Consider the following 25,715-nt stretch of genomic DNA (forward strand, 5'->3'; position numbering starts at 1 on the left):
GCTGCTGCCCAAAAGCTGCCGTGGCGGAGCTGCCGCTGAATTGCCGCCACGGGACACGGAGTGCTGCCCTGTTCTGAATGCCACCCCAAGCACCTGCTTGGAAAGCTGGTGCCTGGAGCCGGCCCTGCATTCTCTTAAAGAACACTAGGCCATATTCTGTGCTGATGTAAAAGACACCTTACCTGTTTGACGGGGCAACTTAAACACCTAACTGATGTGTGAATTGAGATGTGTAAACATCCAGTACTGTGGTTCATCTGACTATGGGTATTTAAATTGATGCCCAAGGATGGCTCTGAAAAATGCATCAACTGCATGGGCAAGGAAGTATTATAGCCCTGTTGGAAGCTGTGGAGGACAGGGTGCAGCACTGCATGGTCAAACTTCCATCAGCCCAGCAGGTTCCCTAGAAACTGAGTAAAACCAGAAAGCTATAGATGTTTGAAGAATACTGGTGTTCAATGGACACATATTCCTACAAACTACAGATGGAACTAGCTAGATGGCAAGAAAATCATGGCATTTGTGGGAATGGAACATTCTTGCACCAGAGGCAGCTACAGCATTGCTGAGCAGTGTGTGATGCAATCATGGGCAGTGTAAACCACAATGTTTAAATTTTCCTGCTTTCATTACTGCCACCTTTGCAGAAGCTCCTTTTCTTTCATGTATAATTCTGCAATCCATATGGCCTGTTAGCAGGCCATGAGCAGCTACTTTCCCTGTCAGTCTTGATAGTTAGCCATGCCCACTGATACACCTGAAGCATCCTGTGCAACTGCAGGATACTACTTTCAGATTACATGCTCCATTGTTTTTATTTTACATGTATTTTAATTTACATCACGCTTGGATTATGTTTACAAGATTTTGCACACCTACGCTAAAAGATTCTTAAGGGCGAGTGAAAACTATTGGTTATATATATTTTTTTTCCTTAGGAAGAGTGGGGTAGAGTGACACTTTTTCTTTTCTGGTAAATTTGTCCTGTTACCGTTGCTAGCTCGTTAATCTCATTTTTCACTCCTTAGATTCCTTAAAGGATCTGGAGTTTTAAACATTAAGTAGGATATAGGCCCATAATTTCACAAATTGGCCATGGGGCATGAGGGAGAATGGGCTGGTTTTACTCTACCCTGGAGTATAAACAGATAGTGTAAAAGAGCCATTTTCATGTATTTCTGAAAATGACTGACATGGGAGAGTTCCATTTTATTATCTAGATGGTAAAACAATTCTGCTGTATTAAAGAAAGGAGTGCTTTGAAGCATGCTTACCTTTGTCCTTCAAGTGATGCCTAATGCTCAGTGAAATACTTTTGGGGGTTTAATATATTTCACAATTGATAGTGAGTTGAAGATAATTAAATAATGGTTGAGTTTCTGTAGTTGTTTTTACTGTCCAGATGGAGGCAGTTTCCTGCAGGGCTGGGTTACTGGTCATCTGCACAACTGCTTGTTTATGTTCTGACAGTGAAATTTTAAATGTGGAAAAATAGAAACTTTTTTTCAAGTGAAAGCTTAAAATGTCAGGAAAGGAGATACATCTAACACTTTAGGATCCACTTTTTTTTTTCTTGCACCCATGATTTTCTTCTCTCCCTGAGAAGATAGGTTGTTCTGAGAATTTCGCAATATTTCAGTGAGGTATTTGCAATCTGTTAAGGAGAATATATCCCACTATGGAGAATGTGGAGTTCTCCTAGCCCCTTATGAACACCACAAAGGGTCAGGACTTCATTAGGCTACTGAAATCTTAGCCAGTGAGCCCACGAGGAGAAGTTTTCTGAAAACTTTAGGAAAACATAGACATAGGGTTAAATGGAAGTGTGCATGTAATCAGATGCATTAATACTACTTGTGGTTTCAGAGTAGCAGCTGTGTTAGTGGTGAATGCTGTAATGTGCAACATAGCTAAATTATAATTGCTCTAAGAACAGTTACTTTTAATTTCTTCTCGTGTACACAGTTCCATTCATAACATTTCATAGACTTTTGCATTTAGGGCATTTATATGACCGTGATGGACATCTATAAACTGTTCAGGAAGGACAGGCAGGGCAGAAAAGGTGGGGGAGTAGCACTGTATGTAAGGGAGCAGTATGACTGCTCAGAGCTCCGGTACGAAAGTGTAGAAAAACCTGAGTGTCTCTGGATTAAGTTTAGAAGTGTGTGCAACAAGAGTGATGTAGTGGTGGGAGTCTGCTATAGACCACCGGACCAGGGGGATGAGGTAGATGAGGCTTTCTTCTGGCAGCTCACGGAAGCTACTAGATCGCATGCCCTGATTCTCATGGGTGACTTTAATTTTCCTGATATCTGCTGGGAGAGCAATACAGCAGTGCATAGACAATCCAGGAAGTTTTTGGAAAGCGTAGGGGACAATTTCCTGGCACAAGTGCTAGAGGAGCCAACTAGGGGGGGGCGCTTTTCTTGACCTGCTGCTCACAAACCGGGTAGAATTAGTGGGGGAAGCAAAAGTGGATGGGAATCTGGGAGGCAGTGACCATGAGTTGGTTGAGTTCAGGATCCTGACGCAGGGAAGAAAGGTAAGCAGCAGGATACGGACCCTGGACTTCAGGAAAGCAGACTTCGACTCCCTCAGGGAACGGATGGCGAGGATCCCCTGGGGGACTAACATGAAGGGGAAAGGAGTCCAGGAGAGCTGGCTGTATTTCAAGGAATCCCTGTTGAGGTTACAGGGACAAACCATCCCGATGAGTCGAAAGGATAGAAAATATGGCAGGCGACCAGCTTGGCTTAATGGTGAAATCCTAGCGGATCTTAAACATAAAAAAGAAGCTTACAAGAAGTGGAAGGTTGGACATATGACCAGGGAAGAGTATAAAAATATTGCTCGGGCATGTAGGAATGATATCAGGAGGGCCAAATCGCACCTGGAGCTGCAGCTCACGAGAGATGTCAAGAGTAACAAGAAGGGTTTCTTCAGGTATGTTGGCAACAAGAAGAAAGCCAAGGAAAGTGTGGGCCCCTTAATGAATGAGGGAGGCAACCTAGTGACAGAGGATGTGGAAAAAGCTAATGTACTCAATGCTTTTTTTGCCTCTGTCTTCACTTACAAGGTCAGCTCCCAGACTGCTGTGCTGGGCATCACAAAATGGGGAAGAGATGGCCAGCCCTCTGTGGAGATAGAGGTGGTTAGGGACTATTTAGAAAAGCTGGACGTGCACAAGTCCATGGGGACGGACAAGTTGCATCCGAGAGTGCTGAAGGAATTGGCGGCTGTGATTGCAGAGCCATTGGCCATTATCTTTGAAAACTCGTGGCGAACGGGGGAAGTCCCGGATGACTGGAAAAAGGCTAATGTAGTGCCAATCTTTAAAAAAGGGAAGAAGGAGGATCCTGGGAACTACAGGCCAGTCAGCCTCACCTCAGTCCCTGGAAAAATCATGGAGCAGGTCCTCAAAGAATCAGTCCTGAAGCACTTGCATGAGAGGAAAGTGATCAGGAACAGCCAGCATGGATTCACCAAGGGAAGGTCATGCCTGACTAATCTAATCGCCTTTTATGATGAGATTACTGGTTCTGTGGATGAAGGGAAAGCAGTGGATGTATTGTTTCTTGACTTTAGCAAAGCTTTTGACACGGTCTCCCACAGTATTCTTGTCAGCAAGTTAAAGAAGTATGGGCTGGATGAATGCACTATAAGGTGGGTAGAAAGTTGGCTAGATTGTCGGCCTCAACGGGTAGTGATCAATGGCTCCATGTCTAGTTGGCAGCCGGTGTCAAGTGGAGTGCCCCAGGGGTCGGTCCTGGGGCTGGTTTTGTTCAATATCTTCATAAATGATCTGGAGGATGGTGTGGATTGCACTCTCAGCAAATTTGCGGATGATACTAAACTGGGAGGAGTGGTAGATACGCTGGAGGGGAGGTATAGGATACAGAAGGACCTAGACAAATTGGAGGATTGGGCCAAAAGAAATCTGATGAGGTTCAATAAGGATAAGTGCAGGGTCCTGCACTTAGGACGGAAGAATCCAATGCACCGCTACAGACTAGGGGCCGAATGGCTAGGCAGCAGTTCTTCGGAAAAGGACCTAGGGGTGACAGTGGATGAGAAGCTGGATATGAGTCAGCAGTGTGCCCTTGTTGCCAAGAAGGCCAATGGCATTTTGGGATGTATAAGTAGGGGCATAGCGAGCAGATCGAGGGATGTGATCGTTCCCCTCTATTCGACATTCTCCAGCGAAGGGCAACAAAAATGATTAGGGGTCTAGAACACATGACTTATGAGGAGAGGCTGAGGGAGCTGGGATTGTTTAGTCTGCAGAAGAGAAGAATGAGGAGGGATTTGATAGTTGCTTTCAACTACCTGAAAGGGGGTTCCAAAGAAGATGGCTCTAGACTGTTCTCAATGGTAGCAGATGACAGAACGAGGAGTAATGGTCTCAAGTTGCAGTGGGGGAGGTTTAGATTGGATATTAAGAAAAACTTTTTCACTATGAGGGTGGTGAAACACTGGAATGCGTTACCTAGGGAGGTGGTAGAATCTCCTTCCTTAGAGGTTTTTAAGGTCAGGCTTGACAAAGCCCTGGCTGGGATGATTTAACTGGGAATTGGTCCTGCTTCGAGCAGGGGGTTGGACTAGATGACCTTCTGGGGTCCCTTCCAACCCTGATATTCTATGATATTCTAAGAAATGCGTGCAGTATCCTTTTGTTTAAAAGGAAGACAAAAACTGACTGCACGTGTCAAGCTATCATAGTTATGAATGTGATGTGACACTCAAATACAATGAACTGTTCTGTCAGCTTATATGTAAGCATCATGCATTCAGTAAAGTAAGATGCAAAGTAAAAAATTCTGTTAAATAACAGACTATTGAAACTGTAGAAGTGGTTATAAATTAGTTTAGTCCGTTTATTTGCATTTCATTTAGCTCAGATACTGACTCAAAGTATGCCTGGGTGGACAGACGAGCTAGCTCTGCCTGAGCTAGAGCACACAAAAAAAATAACAGTGTGGACCTGGTGGTGCAGGCAAGCCACCTGAGTGTAAGCCTGCCTGAACCCCTAGGATCATACTTGGGTGGCTAGTCCATACCAGTGCCCTTACCTCAGCATGCGCACTGCTATTTTTAGGGTGTTAACTTGAGCAGAGCTAGCATGTATTTGTCTCCTACCCTCACTTTCTTTCTTGTGCATAATTAGGAAGGCGATGTGTGCAATGTTGTCTAAACATTCAGTGGAGGTTTAATTCTAAAAAGTGTTCAATGAAATTCCTTCTTTTAGGTTTTGTATGTTTTCTTATACTGGTGAAATTTCTGAGCTCTTTCAATTTAATACATTTTCATACATGAATCTGATTATTTGTAACCTGTGTTGCAAATAATGTCTAAGATTACTGTGAATTACAGGTTCCCATACTTTTTAATATGTAAGTGTCTTCTGAGCCACCAGTCATTGCATTGATTGATGTGTGGACAACAGCTTCTCCTGTTCACGATCACATAACATCCTTGTGGCAACTGCTTACGTAAATAAGTGATATGAGAGAGAATTTCATGTTTCTAAGTGTCTCTTAATGAATTTGGCAACTGGAAATTAGGGGGAGCAGCCAACACCACGTGACCAGTCAGCCCCCTATCTATGGATGACACTTTGGGAACTTCTGATATAACTGAGGGTTTTTTCCCCCCTGTCAGTTTACTTTATATATTTGACAGCATTGTGCACCTAGTCAGTTTTGCTGTTTTCCATTCGGGTCCCAGCCTCAACTGGGCTTTCTAAGATCTAGTGCGATATCACTTCTTCGCTTTTTTGGCAGGTCTTTCAAACAGTTACAAAGGAAGATAAACCTTTTTTTTAAAAGATCAATTGTAATACCATGAATATTGCCAGAGACACTTGGATGTAGAATTTTAAATTACTTTAAATTTTGTTTAGATGTCAAGCTGATGGTGGGACATTCTAGTGACCTGTGTGGGTTTATTTGAATGTCTAATCAATTCAATTGGCCACACATCAAAATACCTGTGCTATCAGATATGTGCGTTGGATGAGCCTTGAAGCTGGTGAGGGAAATGATGACATATTATACATGTGCAAAACTTACTCATTTTGGCTATCTCAACCAATATATCAAACTTGGCAAAATACTCGTTCTTCAGAGGGCTATGTGTATGCCAAGTTTCAACTTTAAAACGGAAGTTTGAGTTATTAGAGAACACAAGTGTTTGAAAATATTTCCTGAAGTGTGTGACGCTATTTTTATCATGCTTATAAAAAAGTAAACAACTGAAGGGATTTTTTTTTAAATATTGTGAGGAAAAATTCATCTTTGGGTTGAGAACAAGCATGGGACACTTCAAAGGGTAAATTTTATTACAAAAACTGGTTAAAAATAGAAGCTTAAAATGGGGGCTTTTGGATACACAGCTGTAGGTCTTTAGGCCAGTGTTAACTAATGTGGCATCTCCTATGTATCAGTGAAGAATTCTAGTAACTTCTCTAAAGTGAAGGTTCTTGGGTATTTGCTATATTAAGTCAGTCCTGAGAATAGGTCTCTTCCAAAATGTGTGATCTCATTTGTTTTCCTTTTTTCATTTTCACATTCTTGGGTTTTGGTTTTTCATAAAGTGCTACAACGAAGAAACATACAAAGAAATAAACATCTGATGAAGTGAGCTGTAGCTCACGAAAGCTCATGCTCAAATAAATTGGTTAGTCTCTAAGGTGCCACAAGTACTCCTTTTCTTTATACAAAGAAATGTTATTCATTTTAACTTCTGGCTTGTCTGTGTGTGTAAATTACAAAGAATAGGTTACATAAATAAGCCACATTATTCAATAAAATAAGAAATTTCCTAACTACATATAAGTAAAATGCATCTTTAGGCAGTGGAGTCCAGGCTTGAATTCTGGATAAGCCTTATAAAAGATAAAAAGCTATCTCTTCTGACTGGCCATACCATCTCTGGCTATGATCTCATCTGAATCAGTGCCTAAGCATGATGCTGAAGGGTATGTGTTCTGCTGGAGAACATAAACTTTCTGCCAAGATGTCAAACAAGGCCCTGACCACATGTGACTGTTAAAGATATTGTTTCTTTTTGTAAAGAGAAGGAAATGTTAACTCTGTTGTCCTGCCTCAATTTATCTTCTATTTAGATGTAATAGGTGTAATAATACTGGGATGTTGAGGCTTTATGTTTGTAAAGGATCTTGAGGTCCAGAAATGCAAAGCACTTGTGACAGTGCCTTGCAGTCTTGGGTCCTCTATCATTGTGCCTACAGTAATACGTCCAAGAACAGGTTGAAGCATTCTCCTTGCCCTTTCCCCAAATGCATACTCTCACTTTACCTTTCTTTGCTTTTTAAGAGGTCAGATGTGTGTCCTTTGAGTGCTCCAGCTGGTATTATTCAGGAATGTAAATCAGTGTCAGTTCTTCTTGGATTAAAAAAAATTCTTGTCAGTTTACAGAAAAACACACCTGATACATATGTCATGAAGTTTTAAGTGGAGCTGCATGTAAATTACAGAGTATAGGTATATGTTCTGTGGTCCAAGGAACATTTCAATTCCCTAGCAGTTGCATGTGTTTTCTCCATGTTGCAACAAAGTGTTGCTCTGCAAGGCTGGATTTTTCCTTCCCAACATTTCTCCCCCTGCTCCCCAAAACCACCAAGGGCTGTCTACACTGGCAATTTACAGTGCTGCAACTTTCTCGCAGTGGGGTGTGAAAAAAGACCCCCATGAGCGCAGCAAGTTTCAGCACTGTAAGGCACCAGGGTAGACAGTACACCAGCTCTGGGAGCTATGCCCCTCGTGGAGGTAGTTTTTTAGCATTGGCAGTGTAGACAAGTCCTAAATAAGTAAATTCCACTGCGGGTGTTGCATACAATAATGTTAAACTAAAAGACATGTTAAAGTTGGCACTTCCTCTCTGGGATCATGGGTTAGAAATAAATGTCACTTAAGTGATGCTCTTTGGCTTATTGCTGCTGTGGTAAAGGGAGGATCTCAAACTCTGGTTTTCCCAGCTGTCCGTTAAGTGTTTTTTGATGGAGATGTAGCATCAGGTCTTAGACTCTTTCCTATGAGAGAGAAAAATTAGTTCCTTTAATCCTCTGAGTTAGGGAAACAACTTGAGTTGCTCCTCCTCTGTAAGGGAAAACTGACTTTGAATTCTGTTATGACCCTAATTGTGTCAAGAGGGAAAACTGGGAAGAAATTCCACTACAGGTTACTAGTTCATGTAATCATCACTAAATGGCAGTGTCCATCTGTCTTTAATCCAGTTATGCAAAAAATTATTCAGAAAATGTATTCAGTAGGAAAGTGGAGTTCTTACCTGTTCAGTTGACTGAGTCAGACTGACCCATGGGTCTGACTTTCGGAACGCTTTCAAAGCCATGTCCCTCTCTTACGGCACTGAACATTCTGTGCAAGGCTGCTTAAAGCTTGGACTGGCTAATAAGACTTAAGAAGCTTCTGTAGTGGACTGTTTCTGGTGACTGTGAGAGACGAGAACATTTTCTTGATTCTCCTCATCTATTATATTTATGCTTGTTAAGCTTCTGGTGGTTAGATTTGAATACTAAAACATAGCATAATTTTTATGTGGTGAAAGAGAATAATGGATATGTGTAGTTAGTTACTAGGGAAATACTCTTCCTTGAATGCTCTAGCTAACGTTAGGCAGTGGCTATAGTACTCTAGTTTAGCTGGTAAAAATGTGGTATACTTTACCCTGATACTTTTTAGAACAACAAAAGAAAAATGATAAAGGCCATTATTACTGGAAATATGCCATTATATATTTACCTGTATGGTTCCTTTGTCATACTTTGGTTTCAGATTCATAATATACTGCTTTATGCATGTTCATGTCTAAAGTGAATATAACTGCAGTCTATTTCATGCTACTTCATCCTGTTTCAGGAATGGGGAAATTTGAAACATAAAGAGGATCTGACACCATTTCATTAGATTGCAGCTAATTAGCCGTTACCCATTATATTTAGTATTAACATCAAACTTAATGTTGAAATCTGTAATTTAAGCCCTTCCATCAGGGAGCTGTAAACATGACGGGACACCTGCTATACAAAGTGAGATACAAAAGTCTAGTATTGGGGAACATGCTAGTGAAGTTCATGGGAAGTGCTGCCTTTGCTGCTGTTAGTGAGTGTGAGGAGTGTGGGGGTTTTAAAGAAGGATGGCTCAGTGCCTAGGGCATTAGCTTAGGACTTGGAACCTAGGCTGGGTTTAAGTTACTGCTCCACTAGCTTTCCTGTGTGACCTTAGCAAGTCAATCACTCTGCCCCAGTTCTCCATCTGTAAAATGGGGATGATAGCCCTGCCCGGCCTCTTGGGTGTTGAGGATAAATACATGAAAGGTGGTGAGGCAATCAGATACTGCAGTAAAGAGCTACCATACAAATACTGAATACATTTATAGCAGGGTGCTGTCTTTGGACCCTTTTTAGGTGCTCCATCTTTTACACCAAATTCTGGCTCAGAGGGTCTGAAATCTGAAGTTCCAACCCCCCTCCTTCCTAACCCCCATTCTTGCCTTTTCAGCAGCTAGAGCTTTATCTGCTCTCCCATCTTCAGAGCCTCTTGGCTGCTGTCAGAGGGAAGGGAGGAGGTCTCTGCTGTACCTCTTCCTTAGCAGACATTGGAGCTGCTTTCCCAAGCAGCAGCAGCAGCAGTGTGTGAAACTGACGACATCCTTGACATTTTCACTGGTGTTTGAGAGAGAAGCCCTGTGGTTGATCAGAATAAACTTCATTGAAGCAGGCTGTGCACATGCCACATACACTGGGTACTGTCATTATCTAATGCTTGTGTAGGTCAGGTTAGCAACATTTTACAGCTGAAAAAAAGAGGCAGAGTCTTGTCCAGTGCCTCAAGGAAGTTTGTGTCCGTGCAAGGAGTAAAGGGGTTTCTAATTCTTGTTATAGTACTCAAGCCATCAGATTGTTTCTCCTCTTCCATATGTTTTTCATTGGCACTGGTGTAATAGGAGCAGCTGAAATTATTTCTGTAGTGACTCTTTATATTGGACAAAATCTGTTGGATAGAGAAGTTTTGTAAAATGCTTTTTTCCTTTAGTCTAGAATTGTAAGTACTCTTTGGCAGAAGTCTTCTGTTACAAAGATGCGCTGATGTACTGATAATGCAGTCTGTTTGCTGTTGGATCAGATATCACTCTGGCTTGCTGAATCACAATAAAAATAATGAAATACAAAGTTTTGTGCTTCTGTTTTAAGTGGCAGCAGCCTTAAAGGGGAACTGTCACAAAAAGTGTACTTTCCAGTTGAATTTCCAGTGTTTCTGTGATACTTCCATTATGCTGTTAAACATTTAGTGGAGCTAAAAATTGAAGTCTCATCTAAAAGTAATTAAACTTTTAACATGTATTATTCGTGTAACTCGGATCTCGGTGGTGCCAACAGGCAGAGGGCACAAAAGGGGAGTAGGGATCCCATGCGTTAGATGTATGCTTAATAGGTCACCAAAAGGTGATGAGGTCTTACTGAAAGCCAGTAGCCCACTTGTCATCATCATTGCAAAATGTATGTATAGATAATATTTAAGTTATGTATCTATATTGAAAATTATGTTCTTAAGGTCTTGGAATTAAGGCAGGTCACCCAGAGGTGACATGCTTCAGGAATGTATCTTTCAGGCAGAGGTAACAGATGCTTATCTCCCTGTCTGGTCATATGTGAATTGTGTATTGTCTGCCTCACAATGGAGGCCTATTTGCATACTGAGCCTGGTGCTAGCCAAAAGGCTGCAAAATCTACAAGAGAAAATCTATAGGAAGAAACAAAAGGGGATGGGGGGGAGGTCTATGTCCCTCCTGTCCCCTTTATGCATGAAAACAAAGGCTGGGACTTGTTTGTCTTGGGAGGCAAGGGATCATGCTGGGTCTTTCACCTAGAACAGGGGTCGGCAAGCTTCTGCACAGGGCCCATGAGGGTAATCCGCTGGCAGGCCACGAGACATTTTGTTTACGTTGACCGTCTACAGGCACGGCCCCCCCATAGCTCCCAGTGGCTGTGGTTCCCCGTTCCCGGCCAATAGGAGCTGCGGGAAGGGGCGGACCGGTGCTGTGAGCTGCGGGGGTGGGGGGGCGTGCCTGCGGATGGTCAATGTAAACAAAATGTCTTGTGGCCAGCGGATTACCCTGATGGGCCGTGTGTCGAAGGTTGCCAACTCCTGACCTAGAAGGAGACAAGCTTAATTGTGTGTCTCTCTCATGAGAAGAGGCTCACAGCCAAGCCTGGCTGTAAAGTTCAAGGACTTTGGGTACGCATTACTGTATCAGACATGAGTATCTAGTTAGTTCAGACTAGGTTCTACAATGAACGTTATGATTTTTATTTTATATGTAACCACACCTTTGTTTCCAATACTTCTACTTACTTTCAATACTTGGGCTTATCGCTAACCTATCAAGAAGCAGCAGAGTGGAGCCTGTGAAGCCTTGAGGGGAGTGCGCGTGTTACCCATGGCCACTAGGGTTAGAGAGCAGACCCCAAGCAGGCACAAATAAGGCTTCTTTATGCTAATGGCAGGTGGTAGCAAGGTGCCTCACAACCCTGGGTATACTCCAGGAAGTATCACAGTGGCATAGTTGGCAGGAACTACACCCTTGCTGGTTAGCCAAGGGTCACGCTCCACACATTTATATACCAGATAACACAGATACAGAAAGATTTAAAAGTGAGGTTAGAAACAGGTAGAGAAAAAGATTTTTTTTTTTGTTTTTGGGTAAGGGAAATAAAACAAAGGAGAGGACAGAATGGGTAAGCCAGAGACACATGCTAAGCATACCAGATCCAAGTTGGGAAAAACTGTGTGCAGACCATGACTTGGAAGCTACAGGGAAAACCAGAGAGGGGATGAAATCTCTACTCATGGAATATGATAAACATCAGGGACAACTGATTAATCCATTGAAAGTGCCTGTGGTTGAGGGAGGTGTTGGCTTAGGAAACCAGCGTGGCACATGTCCCAGTGGGGCAGTCCTGCCATTAGAACTGGCCAAGATAGAGATCCAAAAGCTGGAAATAGCAGAGAGAGCTAGAAAGTGGGGGAACAAAGCTGAGTGCCCAGGACAGGGAGGGAGATGCTAGCAGAGAAGCAAAGGTGACAGCCACAGACGAGGCTTCCTCAAGCTAAGGGCACATGGTAGCAAGGTGCCTCACAATCCTGGGTACCCCTGGGAAGTTTCAGAGTTCAGAGTCAGTTTAAATGGTCTGATCTAAAAGAAAAGGAGTACTTGTGGCACCTTAGAGACGAACCAATTTATTTGAGCATGAGCTTTCGTGAGCTACAGCTCACGAAAGCTCATGCTCAAATAAATTGGTTCGTCTCTAAGGTGCCACAAGTACTCCTTTTCTTTTTGCGAATACAGACTAACACGGCTGTTACTCTGAAACCGGTCTGATCTAAGTGTTTGTATCAATTCCAAACTATACTCTCAATTGTTTTCGTGGGCACTTCACTAATTTTGGATTGGGTTAGTGCTGTGTTCTGAATCTCTTCGTAAGTTTGCTCTTGTGATATGGACAGTATTGCTTTTTACATGGAAAATTCATTACAGTTCCCCAAGTTTAGGTGAATACTGTTGTCAGGTATGTTTAGACTGTAGTTCCTGCTGAACACATAATGGCAATTAGAGTAAACATACATATCTAAATTGTTAAGGATGAAACTCTTTAATAGTAAATAAGGAAGATAGTTATGAGTTGGTCCTCTCTAATGTAATTGAGTGGTTTAAAATGTAACAATAGTACTATGTCAACACTTAATGCATCCTCTGCCAGAATTGTCAAGGAGGAAGCATTCGTTACCTAGCACAAGTATAAATCTACTCCGTGTGAAACATAACCTTTGTTAAAAATGGTAATTATATTGAAAAGGATGGACTCTGGTGCAGATGTATGAAAATTATTTGGCGCTCCCTAAATTTGCTGTTCTCTGAGCACGCTGAGTAGGCATTCTGGGAAGCAGCACCTTCTGGTACTGAATCAGTACTGCTAATATGAAATGCATTGTTTGCAGCAAAATTGGCAGCTCTTTTGCAGCCATCAGAGCTTGTGAAGTTCTGAAGCTTAAGTAGATGGTTTTAGCTGAGAACAGTGAAGTTTTAATTTAATCAGTGTAAAATGTAAGCTGATCTTTCAGCTTTCTAATTGTGTTTAATTTTTGTGATTATGGGACTTTTTTCCATCTTGGATATTATGACATCTTGCTTATAAGCAAATACGTAATGGCCATTTATTCACATTTCTTTGTTTTATTTTTAGTGACATCATTTTCAATACATTTTTCAAAAGTTTAATCCAAGTTTAAATGTCCAAATAAAAGCAGTTTAGCCAGGCTTATATGTGTGGACTCTGATAATTTACTTTCTACACCCGACTTCTATCAATGTATCAAATAAGCGCATTTTGTAGCCAGAGCTCTTTTTGTTCTAATCTAGTTTTGCTTTTAGTAACAAGAATTTTTTATTTTTGATTCTTCTGTTTGCACAGTAAGATGAATATTTCCCTTAGCAACACATTTAAATACTCCTCCCCCTCTGGGAACAAGCTAGGATTTGAATTTTACCTTTCTCTGTAGCATAGTGCAATGGTTTTACTTTGGGTTGAATTGTACATTTTGTCTGGTTTAAGTTATAAGTAAAATTAGGTTTTTAAATAGAGAAAACTAGGTACCTTTAAGTTTGACTGACGTTGCTCTCATAATATTATCAATACTACACATTCTGCTGTCAGCTGGATAATCAGTTGGATCAAAAAGCCAGGACAGATGTGGTGGACGGACGGACGGACACACACACAGAGTTATTGGATAAAATGTATTCAAATAGAGCAAGGTTTGCTGGTTTGGATTACTCCGTTTGTGGACTGGAATTTTTTTCTTTTCATTTTTTTTTACATAGTATATATTTTATTCTATTTTTAACCATATATCTATGCTGAATGCTATGTGTTCAGTGCTCTAAAGTGTTACAAATGTATTTAAACTTCCCTAATATTTTTGAATGAATTATAATTCATGATCATGGCTCACATCACTTAGTTTCTGCAAGTGGTATTTTCTGCATTAAAAAGCTATTCAGCATAGAAAAACCCCAAAATGAGTAATTTCAAGTTCCAGTATTGTAGTAGTTTCAAAATGTTTGTATCCTTCAGATAAACTTGAATTGATTTGTATCACTTCACTACATGAGTTACAAAGTTTATTCATGTTTGACATGGGTGTCTCCTTTTCGTACAAGTATTTTACAAATGCCTTAAGTAGGAGCTTGACTCTCTCCTTCTTTCCCCCCCTCCACCCCAAGTCAGAACATTGTGCTAATTTGATAATGGGCAGGAGACTTACCCTAATAAATGCTGTCTTGAAAAGATTTAGCTAACTTTATCCCACAACACCAAAGGTCTTTGTAGAATTCAGCTGTTTTTCTGGCTGTTTTTCAGATCTTCTAAAGTATTAAAGAAATAAAGAGAACTTTTTATGAAGTCATGGTGAAGAAGGCAGAATCTGAGTAAAGAGTTAGATGTAGTTTATTTAAAAGGACAAAGTTACTTTGAATTATAAATTTACTAGATTTCAAATTAACTTTGGGTATTATACTTGCCACCTCTATGGTTTACATAATTACATTTTTCTATTAAAAAATTTTCTCCCATATTGTGTGAAAGACCCTTGCAAGCAGCCATCAGGGGAATCTGACTATTCATGGAAAATATTGATGCTAACAAAAGGTGAAATACTCATGTCACATCACAAAATAAAGTGAAAAATATGTCTAAAGACGTTTTAGATGTTACTTGACAGTGGTAGGTAAAATTTCAGATGGGCACGGTTTTTATGTCAATGTATCTGTAATACCTTCCAATATAGGTTAGTGTGGGATTTTAGAACCTATTGTAGGGGTTAATGATCTTTTTTTCACTTCTATGAAAATAGGAATAGTGACTTTCTTTACTGTTTGGAATATTTTTGAGTCCTTCTGTAGTAAAGCCAAGGTTTTAATTTAATATACTTTGAGTTATCAGAGTTATAAACAAAATGGCTCCTTAAAAAGCTTTCTGCATTGACATTCTCTTAAAATCTTTTTTACCTCAACAAAATGAATGTGTAACATGAACTCTAAGCAAGACTTGACTTTCCAGCCTTTTTGCAGTTATCTAACAATGTAACACTCCTGGTATACAGTAGAACTATACTGCTTGCATCTGTTCCTTCATCTCAACAAGGCTTTCCTTCATCTGGATGTTCTGTCTTCTGTTTCAGTCAAGAAGGTGAGGAAATAACTTCAGTATCTTAAAAATAGCATTCAGATAGCTGAAGAACTGTTAAGATGTCCTTGCTTCTCACTCTGCAGTTTCAAGATTGTAATTTATTGTCTGATTAATGGAGGCTCAAATTCCCTTTCTTGGGTCTGGCAGCTGACTAGAAGGATAGTGACAATTCTTAGAAGGTGACAAGAATTCCCTTCATCCATCCTACTGTGGATTCTTTTTTTGAGTAGTTTTAATTGTCAGTATGCAAAATCTACAGAGCAGTTACACAGGACTGAATTCCAACATTAAACACTATATACTCTAGTTCTTCTCACTCACAGGTGCCTCCTTAACCACACAGTTTTAGGGGCATATTTTCCCACCTTGCCTTCTGCCCATATTAGCGTGTTAGGTTAATTACTCCACCTATTGGGGTCACCTGACCCTTGTTAGGAACTTGTCACAAGGGATCTGGGAGTTTCTTTTCTCCCTCTGTTGCAGGAAACACTCTCTCTCCTGGTGCCATGACAGGGAGGAGTGGCTCATGATGTGAGAAGATGGCAAGTGAAACCTATCTCCATTTGAGTGTGGTTGACAGTGCCAGGCAGGCTTTCCCTACCTGCTGGATTGGTGACTCAAAGCAAATTTTCAGGTAAGAAGTTATTCCTGCTCCTTGATTAGATCAGATTTAGCTAGGGCTACAGGAGAGAAACAAGATCCACTATTATCTGTGGTGCTAATTTACGTAGCAGCTGTGTGTTTTTGTGTATAATGAAATGCATTCTTAGTGTATATCTCCACTTTAGTGTAAGCCCAGGGTTAGAGGGAGTCAACCCAGCTGACCCTGGGTCAGAGAACCCAGGGCTTTAGGGTCTACACTGATTGTTAACCCTACGTTAACAAATTTTCAGCCCTGTGCTCAAACCTGGGTTCTGGCATCCACACTGCTGCACGCAGACCCAATCAAACCGGTTATATCCCAGACTACCTAGTGGCTTCCCAGCATGTGGCTGCTCTAGCTGTTTGACCGTGGTGCACTGCAGGAAAACTTCACTGACCACCCTGCACGTTACAGGAAGTTTGAACAGCCTGCTAACACATTCTGCCAAGCACTCAGTTTGGTCTGTGATGGTTATACCATCATCAGCTAGTTTGAGTCCATGTCTGTGTTCTGCTCCATCAAAAACTCTGTTAGGTGCCTTGGGTGGATCAGAAAACACCACCAAAATGTCCACCAGCACCTCAGGGAAACTGCCCGTTGTCTCCTGTTGGAAGACTGGAAAGGAAAACCTTCTTCTGTTCTTATGGCTAATGTTTTAATCATGAAGCCAGAGGTAGCTTAACTACTAAAATACACTTGTTTTTCTGTTAATTTGGCTACATGTTGTGGAAGTTTTGATGGTAGTGACCAGTTCCTCCTGTTTTCTTTTCTATAAAATAACACCATTTCCACATTTTTCTCATGCAGAAAGCTTATCAATGACGTTGGGAAGATGGAATGTGGAGTATCAATAGTTAAGATCACGCACAGGGTTACGGGTAGATATGTATTCTGACTGGAAGAATGTGGGACACAGGCTGAAGCATTTTGCGTAATGCACAGGATATATGAAAACCACTATCAAAAATAATGAAATCTGAAAAATGACAATGTGCAGGCTGAGAAGATACTTTTTTTTTTAGAAGGATTCTGTAATCCACTGAGTACATGAGTGCGCTCTTACTCTGGCTCTAATGAACATAATCAGGAGTATAAATCTAGTGTTTCAAGGAAAGTTCCGATATACCCTCCATACCCATTACTTTGGTGTGGGCACTTTATGTGCAGTCAGTCACATCTTTACTTGCTCTACAAGGTCCTTCTTGTGATCTGAAATTGTAACTTGTTTCTACCGTCTTTCATAGGTGTTAAGTTTTTTGTCTCTTCTTTTCAAGACTTTGGCTTTCCGCAGGTCACCCTAAAAATAGTACGAAAATAGATTTTTTTCACATGGGATCTTAAGAAGTATTTGGCTCTTCTTGTGAAAAATCCTTGAAGTACAACTGTTTTTTTCTTGAGTCTTGTGATATCACCCTAACCAAGATTACATATTTTTAGATGGCTAAATGCTCTAGAAACATTTGATGCTTGTTCACTCCTCCCTCATTTAATTTTCACGGTGAGAACCAGAGGCTGTTTTTCAAGAAGTGTATTAAAGCTGTGGGACCTGACTTCAGAGAGATCAGAGATTTTAGACCTCTGGTTTTATTAGTTTTTCTTCCACTGTCTTGTGGTTAGCCTAGGAGAACAACTAGTAAAACCGAGGAGTGATAAGTGATCTGTTTCAGTTTGTCAAGGGGATTGTGTTCCACTGAGAATACTTGTAGTGGTAATTGTTCAATGCAACCATTTTTTTCCTCTGTATATCTAGACTCTTGGCTTGTTAAAGTACCTTTTTGGAATTCTCACCTGGTTGTCCATAATTAACGGAATCATAGCTTTTGGTATGAAGAAAATATCAAGGCTCTCCTCACTTTGGAGACTTTGTTATATAAATAAGTGAACGCTTGTATACCTAGACAATATGAAACCATTGGTTATTTCTGCAAATCTAACACTTATGTCATAAATATAAAGGGAAGGGTAAACACCTTTAAAATCCTGCCTGGCCAGAGGAAAAACCCTTTCACCTGTAAAGGGTTAAGAAGCTAGGATAACCTCGCTGGCACATGACCAAAATGACCAATGAGGAGACAAGATACTTTCAAAGCTGGGGGGCCGGGGGGTGGGGGGGGGAGAAACAAAGGCTCGCTCTGTCTGTGTGATGCTTTTGCTGGGAATAGAAAAGGAATGGAGTCTTAGAACTTAGTAAGTAATCTAGCTAGATATGCGTTAGATTCTGTTTTGTTTAAATGGCTGATAAAATAGCTGTGCTGAATGGACTGTATGTTCCTGTTTTTGTGTCTTTTTGTAACTTAAGGTTTTGCCTAGAGGGATTCTCTGTTTTGAATCTGATTACCCTGTAAGGTATTTACTATCCTGATTTTACAGAGGTGATTCTTTTACTTTTTTTCTTCAATTAAAATTCTTCTTTTAAGAACCTGATTGCTTTTTCATTGTTCTTAAGATCCAAGGGTTTGGGTCTGTGTTCACTTATGCAAATTGGTGAGGATTTTTATCAGGCCTTCCCCAGAAAAGGGGGTGTAGGATTTTGGGGGGAAAGACGTTTCCAAGCGGGCTCTTTCCCTGTTATATATATTTGTTAGATGGTTGGTGGTGGTAGCAATAAAGTCCAAGGGCAAAAGGTAAAATAGTTTGTACCTTGGGGAAGTTTTAACCTAAGCTGGTAAAAATAAGCTTAGGGGGTTTTCATGCAGGTCCCCACATCTGTACCCTAAAGTTCAGAATGGGGAAGGAACCTTGACAACTTGCAACAGTCCTGAGTTTGGGTTGATGTGAGATCTGGTCATCCTAGATTATTTCCCCGGAATAAGTGCAGTTGCATATCTACATAATCCCACCTATACATATAAAATGATGGGGTCTAAATTAGCTGTTACCACTCAAGAAAGAGATCTTGGAGTCATTGTGGATAGTTCTCTGAAAATATCCACTCAGTGTGCAGCGACGGTCAAAAAAGCAAACAATGTTGGGAATCATTAAGAAAGGGATAGATAGAGACAGAAAATATCATGTTGCCTTTATATAAATCCATGGTACACCCACATCTTGAATACTGTGTGCAGATGTGGTCATCCCATCTCAAAAAAGATATATTGGAATTGGAAAAGGTTCAGAAAAGGGGAACAAAAATGATTAGGAGTATGGAATGGCTTCCGTATGGGGAGAGATTAAGAAGACTGGGACTTTTCATCTTGGAAAAGAGATGACTAAGGGGGGGAATATGATAGAGGCCTATAAAATCATGACTGGTACAGAGAAAATAAATAAGGAAGTGTTCTTCACTCCTCATAATACAAGAACTAGGGGTCACCAAATGAAATTAATAGACAGCAGATTTAAAACAAACAAAAGGAAGTATTTTTCTCACAATGCATAGTCAACCTGTGTAACTCCTTGCCAGAGGATGTGAAGGCCAAGGCTCTAACAGAGTTCAAAAAAGAACTAGATAAATTCATGGAGGATAGGTCCATCAATGGCTATTAGCCAGGATGGGCAGGGATGGTGTCCCTAGCCTCTGTTTGCCAGAAGCTGGGAATGCGTGACGGGGCATAGATCAGTTGATGATTACCTGTTCTGTTCATTCCCTCTGGGGCACCTGGCATTTGCCACTGTCGGAAGACAGGATACTGGGCTAGATGGACCTTTGGTCTGATCCAGTATGGCTGTTCTTATGTACATAAAGAATTCTGAGGCATGACCATTAATCTTAGACTAATCTGAAAGCTACTCCCTCAAAAGGTAGATATAATAAAGTAAATTCCTGGATTTCAAGGCCAGAAGGGGGGAGGAGGGCATTGTGATATTCTGTTTTGACCTTCTGTAGGTCATGGACCATCGTACTTCCCCAAAATAATTCTTAGAGCATAACTTTTAGAAAAACATCCAATCTTGATGTAAAAATCATGAGTGATAAAGAATCCACCATGACCCTTCATAGATTGTTCCAATGGTTAATGTGGTTAGATGTTTGGCTACATGTGTGTGTTCTCCCTGTGTGCTGTCCCAGCTCTGAGCAGACAGCTGGCACAGCAGACTTCAAGTGAACCGCCCAATGACCACAAGATGCGTTAAGGTACAAAGGTGCCAGGCCAGGTTTATTGTCGACAAAGCACGGTAATAGCACCTGGCAGGCTCTACGAGGATGCCAAGACATGTATGCACATGACAATGGACGCAGCTCAATGAATGGCAGGACTTTCCATTCACCCCTCAGCTGGACAAAGATTCTCCCTTGGAGATGCATCTTTATACCCTGATACAAACAAGTTAGTACTGCCTCCTGATGTGGCTAGTTTTTACCCATCACCTTGTACATGGTGGTTCGATCAAAACATCTCTACTACGTACTGTCATTCTGACCTGATCTTTTAGGAGAGGTCAGTGTGTTCCTGTTATCCTTGTGGAATGTTTTTGTACCATCCTTGATATCGGAATGTGTTTGTGTAAGTACTGTGTGCTTCGCACTTCTAAAGAATGTGTGTTTCTGCAATATTAGCCATGTTCTTGCTAGATTCTGTGAGCAGGTCCTGCATCATACCAGGCCTCTGATACAAGGCCTTATGTCTCAGGCTGTCTTCCTACTACATTCCCCTGCTTTTTGTCTTTTTATGGGGAGAATGTTTACCCTATTTATTTATTTAACCAGTTTATTAAATACTAACACAGCAATATTTAATATTGATACCCAGACACTGAACAAGGTTGTTTTGAATAACATGTGCCTTACTTAGGATGCGGTGTTACTGACCCCAGAGTGTTTCTGGTACTACCAGGGAATTTGTTTACCCAGTTTGTAGTTACTATGTAACTGAATTTTTTTACCAATTTGGGGTTGGGTTTTTTGGCCGTTATGTTTGCTGCCATTTGCTTGTTGATATTATTTGTGTGTTGGTTTAAACAATTTAGCAATGTTATGCACATTGTAAATGGTGTACCACAATGATACGGTAATACAACCAGAATTGCTAGAAATAGGTCATGCTAGAGAACATCCATTCTTGAATTGGGTGAAGTGTTGTAATGCCCTACAAAGTTCCTGAAAACAGTACTTTACTAATGTGGCACCAAATTATCTAGCTGCATTCCCATTTAGTTTAAATACTGTATCTTCCAAAACCCTGCTTCCAAGTGCTTGGGCTTCTAGGTTCTGTTCCTGATGTCTTTCTGCTTTGGCAGTGACTTAACTGATCTCCACTGAAATAGCATCATCTTTCCCTGAAGTTCCCAGCTCTGTTAAATACAAATTTGCCCACTTAAATATACAGGACATTTCACCTGAAAATTCTTCCATCTAAAACACGAAATAAAAATATTTAATTTTTTGGATGGTCATGCCTCAGGGTCAGTGCTTTCTTTAAGTACTAACATTAAGTTATGTAGGGGACACATTTAGTCTGCTCAGATCTCTTTTCTTTTTCTGGTGGTTTCATTGGCGTTCACACTAATTCATTGTGTAGAACATAGCAAGACTAATAGAGCTAGCGTAATGGCTGGCTTTTGTGCTATTAACGAAAATGCTGGTTTTGGGTTTAAAAATCAAAAGGTTTTTAGAATATCCCCGTGGTACTCTGGTAAATCTTAGTGGAAGCATGTGATTGAGTTTCTGTTGCCTGCAATATTGCAGCCAGGAATGGTCTGCTGGAGTACATTGTAGGCATTTAAAATCCTTAATGTAGTGTGGAATAATTATATCCATATGACAAGAATTCAGATTGGAGAGTATGGGGACAAAGTCACTTGGGGCATGGCTACACTTGCAGATGTAAAATGCTTTGAGTTAAACCAGTCTTCGTAGAGCACAGTAGGGAAAGCGCTGCAGTCTGTCCACGCTGACAGCTTCAAGCGCACTGGTGTGGCCACATTTGCAGCACTTGAAGTGGCATTGGGCGCGGCGCATTATGGGCAGCTATCCCAGCATGCAAGTGCGTGCAGTGTGCTTTTCAAATGGGGTGGGTGGGGTGGAGTGTGACAGGGAGAGTGTTGTGTGTATGTGGGGGAAAAGAGTGGGTTTTTGGGGAGCTGAGAGCATGTCAGTGTTAGGGGCTTTATTCCTTCACCCACTTACTTCCCTGGTCCTTCTCGCATGAACAGAGAGCAACAATACTCGAAGTCCAAAGGAGCAAACAATTCGATGTTTATTGGGGTGAACTTCCAGCAAGCATGATTCCAGTTTCCTTCCTTAGTGTCCCCCTTCCCAGCTCTGGCACCACAGAGCCTTACACCTGTGTCCCTGTTCCCATTCCTGCCCTTAGCCAAACATGATTCCAATTTCCCCAACCCCATTCCTTGTTCCCATTTCCCCCACACACCCACCCACCCACTTCCTGATTGACTGCAGACTATATAGTAAAACTTGAGTTCTGCTTTGCTGTACCTTAACCAGTCATTTTCCTGAAATTTAACTAACCAGTCCTAACATATTGTAACATGATATGTAACCAATTATATCCCATCACCTTAATTAGTTTACACCCAGCAAAATTAATTATACAGTAGACAGGAACAATCACAGAACCAGACAGAGATTATACAGACAAACAATAGCAAAGTGGGAACTATAATGACGAAACAATACAGAAGTGAGGATTTCACATCCCAGCTATTGATAAGTGACAGGATGCTATCAAACGAAGTTTCCTTTTACATTTTCTAGGCACTTCCCTTTCTCTGGAGGTGATAGGCACTATCAGGACAGGATTGTATTCCTAACAGCCCAATAGCACCTTCTTTCAATGTGACTAGTTTGGAATGTGAGGCTGTGACCATTCGCTTCTTAGCTTATGGCTGCCTCTGCTGCTTAGCCAAAGGCCTTAGCCTAAGCACAGGGCCTCAGACTGTCACAGTAAGAGAAGGACCTTACACCGGCAGACAGTGATTTTGATTTTCTTTTATACCCCTAACTAGCCAAGTGATAAGAATACACCTAAATTCTTAGGTACAGGCCTTTACCGACAGGCCTGAATATCTATATCCTAACAGTCAGCATGCTGTCTTGTAAGTTCAGACAGCAGCAGACACCCGACACCCCCCACCCCCACCTGCACAGCATTCCACAGTAATGGTTGCTTTGTCTTGGAGCAGATAAGCATGCTGGCTGTCAGAAATGGAGCTTTCAAAGGGCATATCCGCATTCCTACAGTGTTCAAAAATAATGACAAGAGTGGCTACTTGACTTAAGGGGATTATGGGACGTTTCTGGAGGCTGATCAGAGCGTAGTAACGCAACACCTTGTCCCCACTGGTGCTGCGGCGCTTCAGCGGGGGTGCAGCAAACGTTATTCCAGTCGCCAAGGTGGAGTACCAGCAGCGCTGTAGCTGCGGAGTGAGAGCACTCTACGTGCCTTGCCATTGTGGACGGGTAGTGAGCTAGTGCGCCTGGGGCTCCTTTATTGCTTTGCAACTCACAAGTGTAGCCAAGCCCTTGGTGTTAAGGCTGCTTTGACATTTAAATTTGTGTAATGGATCTGAGGTGTAGGGAAGGGATGCAATGAGTAAAATAGTTAACCTTATTTAGAAAGAAAAATCCATGAAGCCAAGACCACATAATTTAACTAAATGACATACTATACTTGGATCTTGTTGGGAAAGTCTGTGAATGATTGCATCACAATTCATACCAACTGGGATTGGCCCCCTGAAGGGAGGAAAGTCTCTTTAGTGGTGTTTAGTCATTCATTCTAAAGGTTTGGCTGAAACTTCACCATGTTTGGCCCAGTGTGGGTTTGTTGGGGTGTTGCTATTAATCCTAGAGTCTTGTTTTCACTTACCCGATCACATTAAGCACTCAGAAGATGGTTTTCTTTGTTCATTCTGGTCACTTGTCTTTTAAACCCACTTGATTCTAGCACATTACTGTTATAAATTTGACTTTCATCGTTTTGTTTCTTGAAACCAAGGGAATGTAAAACATTTCTTCTTGTGTGTTGCAGTTGGTGTGATCAGGTGTCCAATATGCCGCCAGGAGTGCAGACAGATAGACCTGGTGGATAACTACTTTGTGAAGGACACTTCGGAAGCACCAAGTAGCTCTGATGAAAAATCAGAACAGGTATGGTTTTCTACTTTTCTTACTGCAAGTTAGGTGCTATTTGGTGTATGTGCATCTTGTGTATATGTGATTGAGCATCTAAAGAAATAAACACTTTTACTGGACTTTATTTACCTGCATATTAAAGCCCCAGAGGGAATTTGAATCTTTGTCAGTAACTATGTTGACTTGTTTTGTTCCTGCTTTTAGGTGTGCACTAGTTGTGAAGATAATGCTAGTGCTGTGGGCTTTTGTGTGGAATGTGGGGAATGGCTGTGCAAGACATGCATAGAAGCACATCAGCGAGTAAAATTTACTAAAGATCATATGATCAGAAAGAAAGAGGATGTCTCCTCAGGTAAGTTTGTTGATCTTTTGCCCAACCCTACCTGTAGCCTAGGAATAAAAACTACTTGGAGGTTCCTGGTGTGGGTGAGTGTGTGTGCCCATACAAACCAAGAGAGGAAGGATGAGTATGTACTTATCCTTAGTCTGTGACTTCCCTGGAAGGTTTTAGAGAAAGATGGGGGCAAGCCAACATGCAATCAGTGAGCCTTGAAAATGGAAGAAACTTGTACATGTTAAATAAATTAAAATGGCTTGTTCTGGTAATACTTAATACAGTTAAAAGGGTCTGTGAAGGAAATGCATGAGCATAGAACAGAAAAACAGGGAGAGGCTTCTATTTTTTGTTTGGGTTTGTTTTTTAAAAAAAGTGAGTGGTGCACCACCTTAATCGACAGAACTGATGTGTGTATTCTGAATCATACCTGATTTCCTTAGTGACAAATGTATTTATTAACACTGCAGAGCTAGGTCAGATATGGGAGAGTGAATTGGATTCTGTTTTGGCTTAAGTATCAATACAATTACTAAGTTCCAGTTGTAGAACCTTTCTGGTTCTCTCATCGCTAGTAACAGAGCCAAACTAGATCCTAGGATGTATTTTCAGGGCTGGTAGTTTAAAGGGGTGGGGGTGGAGGGTGTAAAACAGGTGTCAACTCATCTGGTGGAAAGGACTGGAATACACCTTTAATTATGATCTGTGGACCAAGGCTATGAAGCGTGTCATACTGTACCACTCTTTATTATATGCACCAGGGCCCCCACAGGAGGTTTACATAAAGATTGAGCACAGAATATGGCCTTTGTACAGGATGCCAAGTTACTATTGCATCGGTATTACTAAGTGGGGATGCAATTGGCAGCACACATTCAGGACCATCACTGTTTCTGCTTAGTATCTTTCACCAATTACATATGCAATTGGACAGTTTGCTGGCACTACTGTGGTAACTGAGTGCACAAATTTGGTGTGAAATTGCACATCTAAAGTATTGAGAAATTTGGTCCTTTAAATTGTCATCATTAGGCTTTGCAGTTCACAACCTACTGAAATAAATGGGGACAGGTCACTCCTCTTAAAGCTGTTTTCAGGGTATGTAAAACTACTGCTTTTTCATTTGGAAGGTTTTCTTTGCGAATGAGGGACAAAAGGTTTTTAAATTGAAACTTAGTTTCTGCAGAATCTAAGTCTGTTGTGGGCTGGTCAATTAAGACAGACACAGTTCTGTTCACAATAGTGATATCAAATAAGTTGAGAGTATGTAACTAGGAACCTCGTGATGGCAGTTTTGGTCCCCTTTTAGTGTAGTTGCACTGTAAGTGCTTTCCAGGAACTCCTGGTCTATACTAAAACTGTATTATTAATGACTTATAATGCTTAATATTAATGAAAATTGGTTTGATTA

General features: G+C 41.1%; 1 protein-coding gene across 2 annotated transcripts in view; it reads left to right on the top strand.

Moving 5' to 3' along the window:
- The window catches only part of TRIM33 (tripartite motif containing 33), an 81,185-nt gene that overhangs the window by 5,247 nt on the left and 50,223 nt on the right, over positions 1–25,715 (top strand). For both annotated transcript variants that reach the window (XM_048826839.2, XM_048826838.2), the window contains exons 2-3: positions 23,867–23,985; positions 24,175–24,322. In XM_048826839.2, the coding sequence (XP_048682796.1) occupies positions 23,867–23,985; positions 24,175–24,322 (267 nt within the window). The remainder of the gene's footprint in view (positions 1–23,866; positions 23,986–24,174; positions 24,323–25,715) is intronic.

This window comes from Caretta caretta, chromosome 21, assembly GCF_965140235.1.
Source record: "Caretta caretta isolate rCarCar2 chromosome 21, rCarCar1.hap1, whole genome shotgun sequence".
NCBI classification, from domain to species: domain Eukaryota; kingdom Metazoa; phylum Chordata; order Testudines; family Cheloniidae; genus Caretta; species Caretta caretta.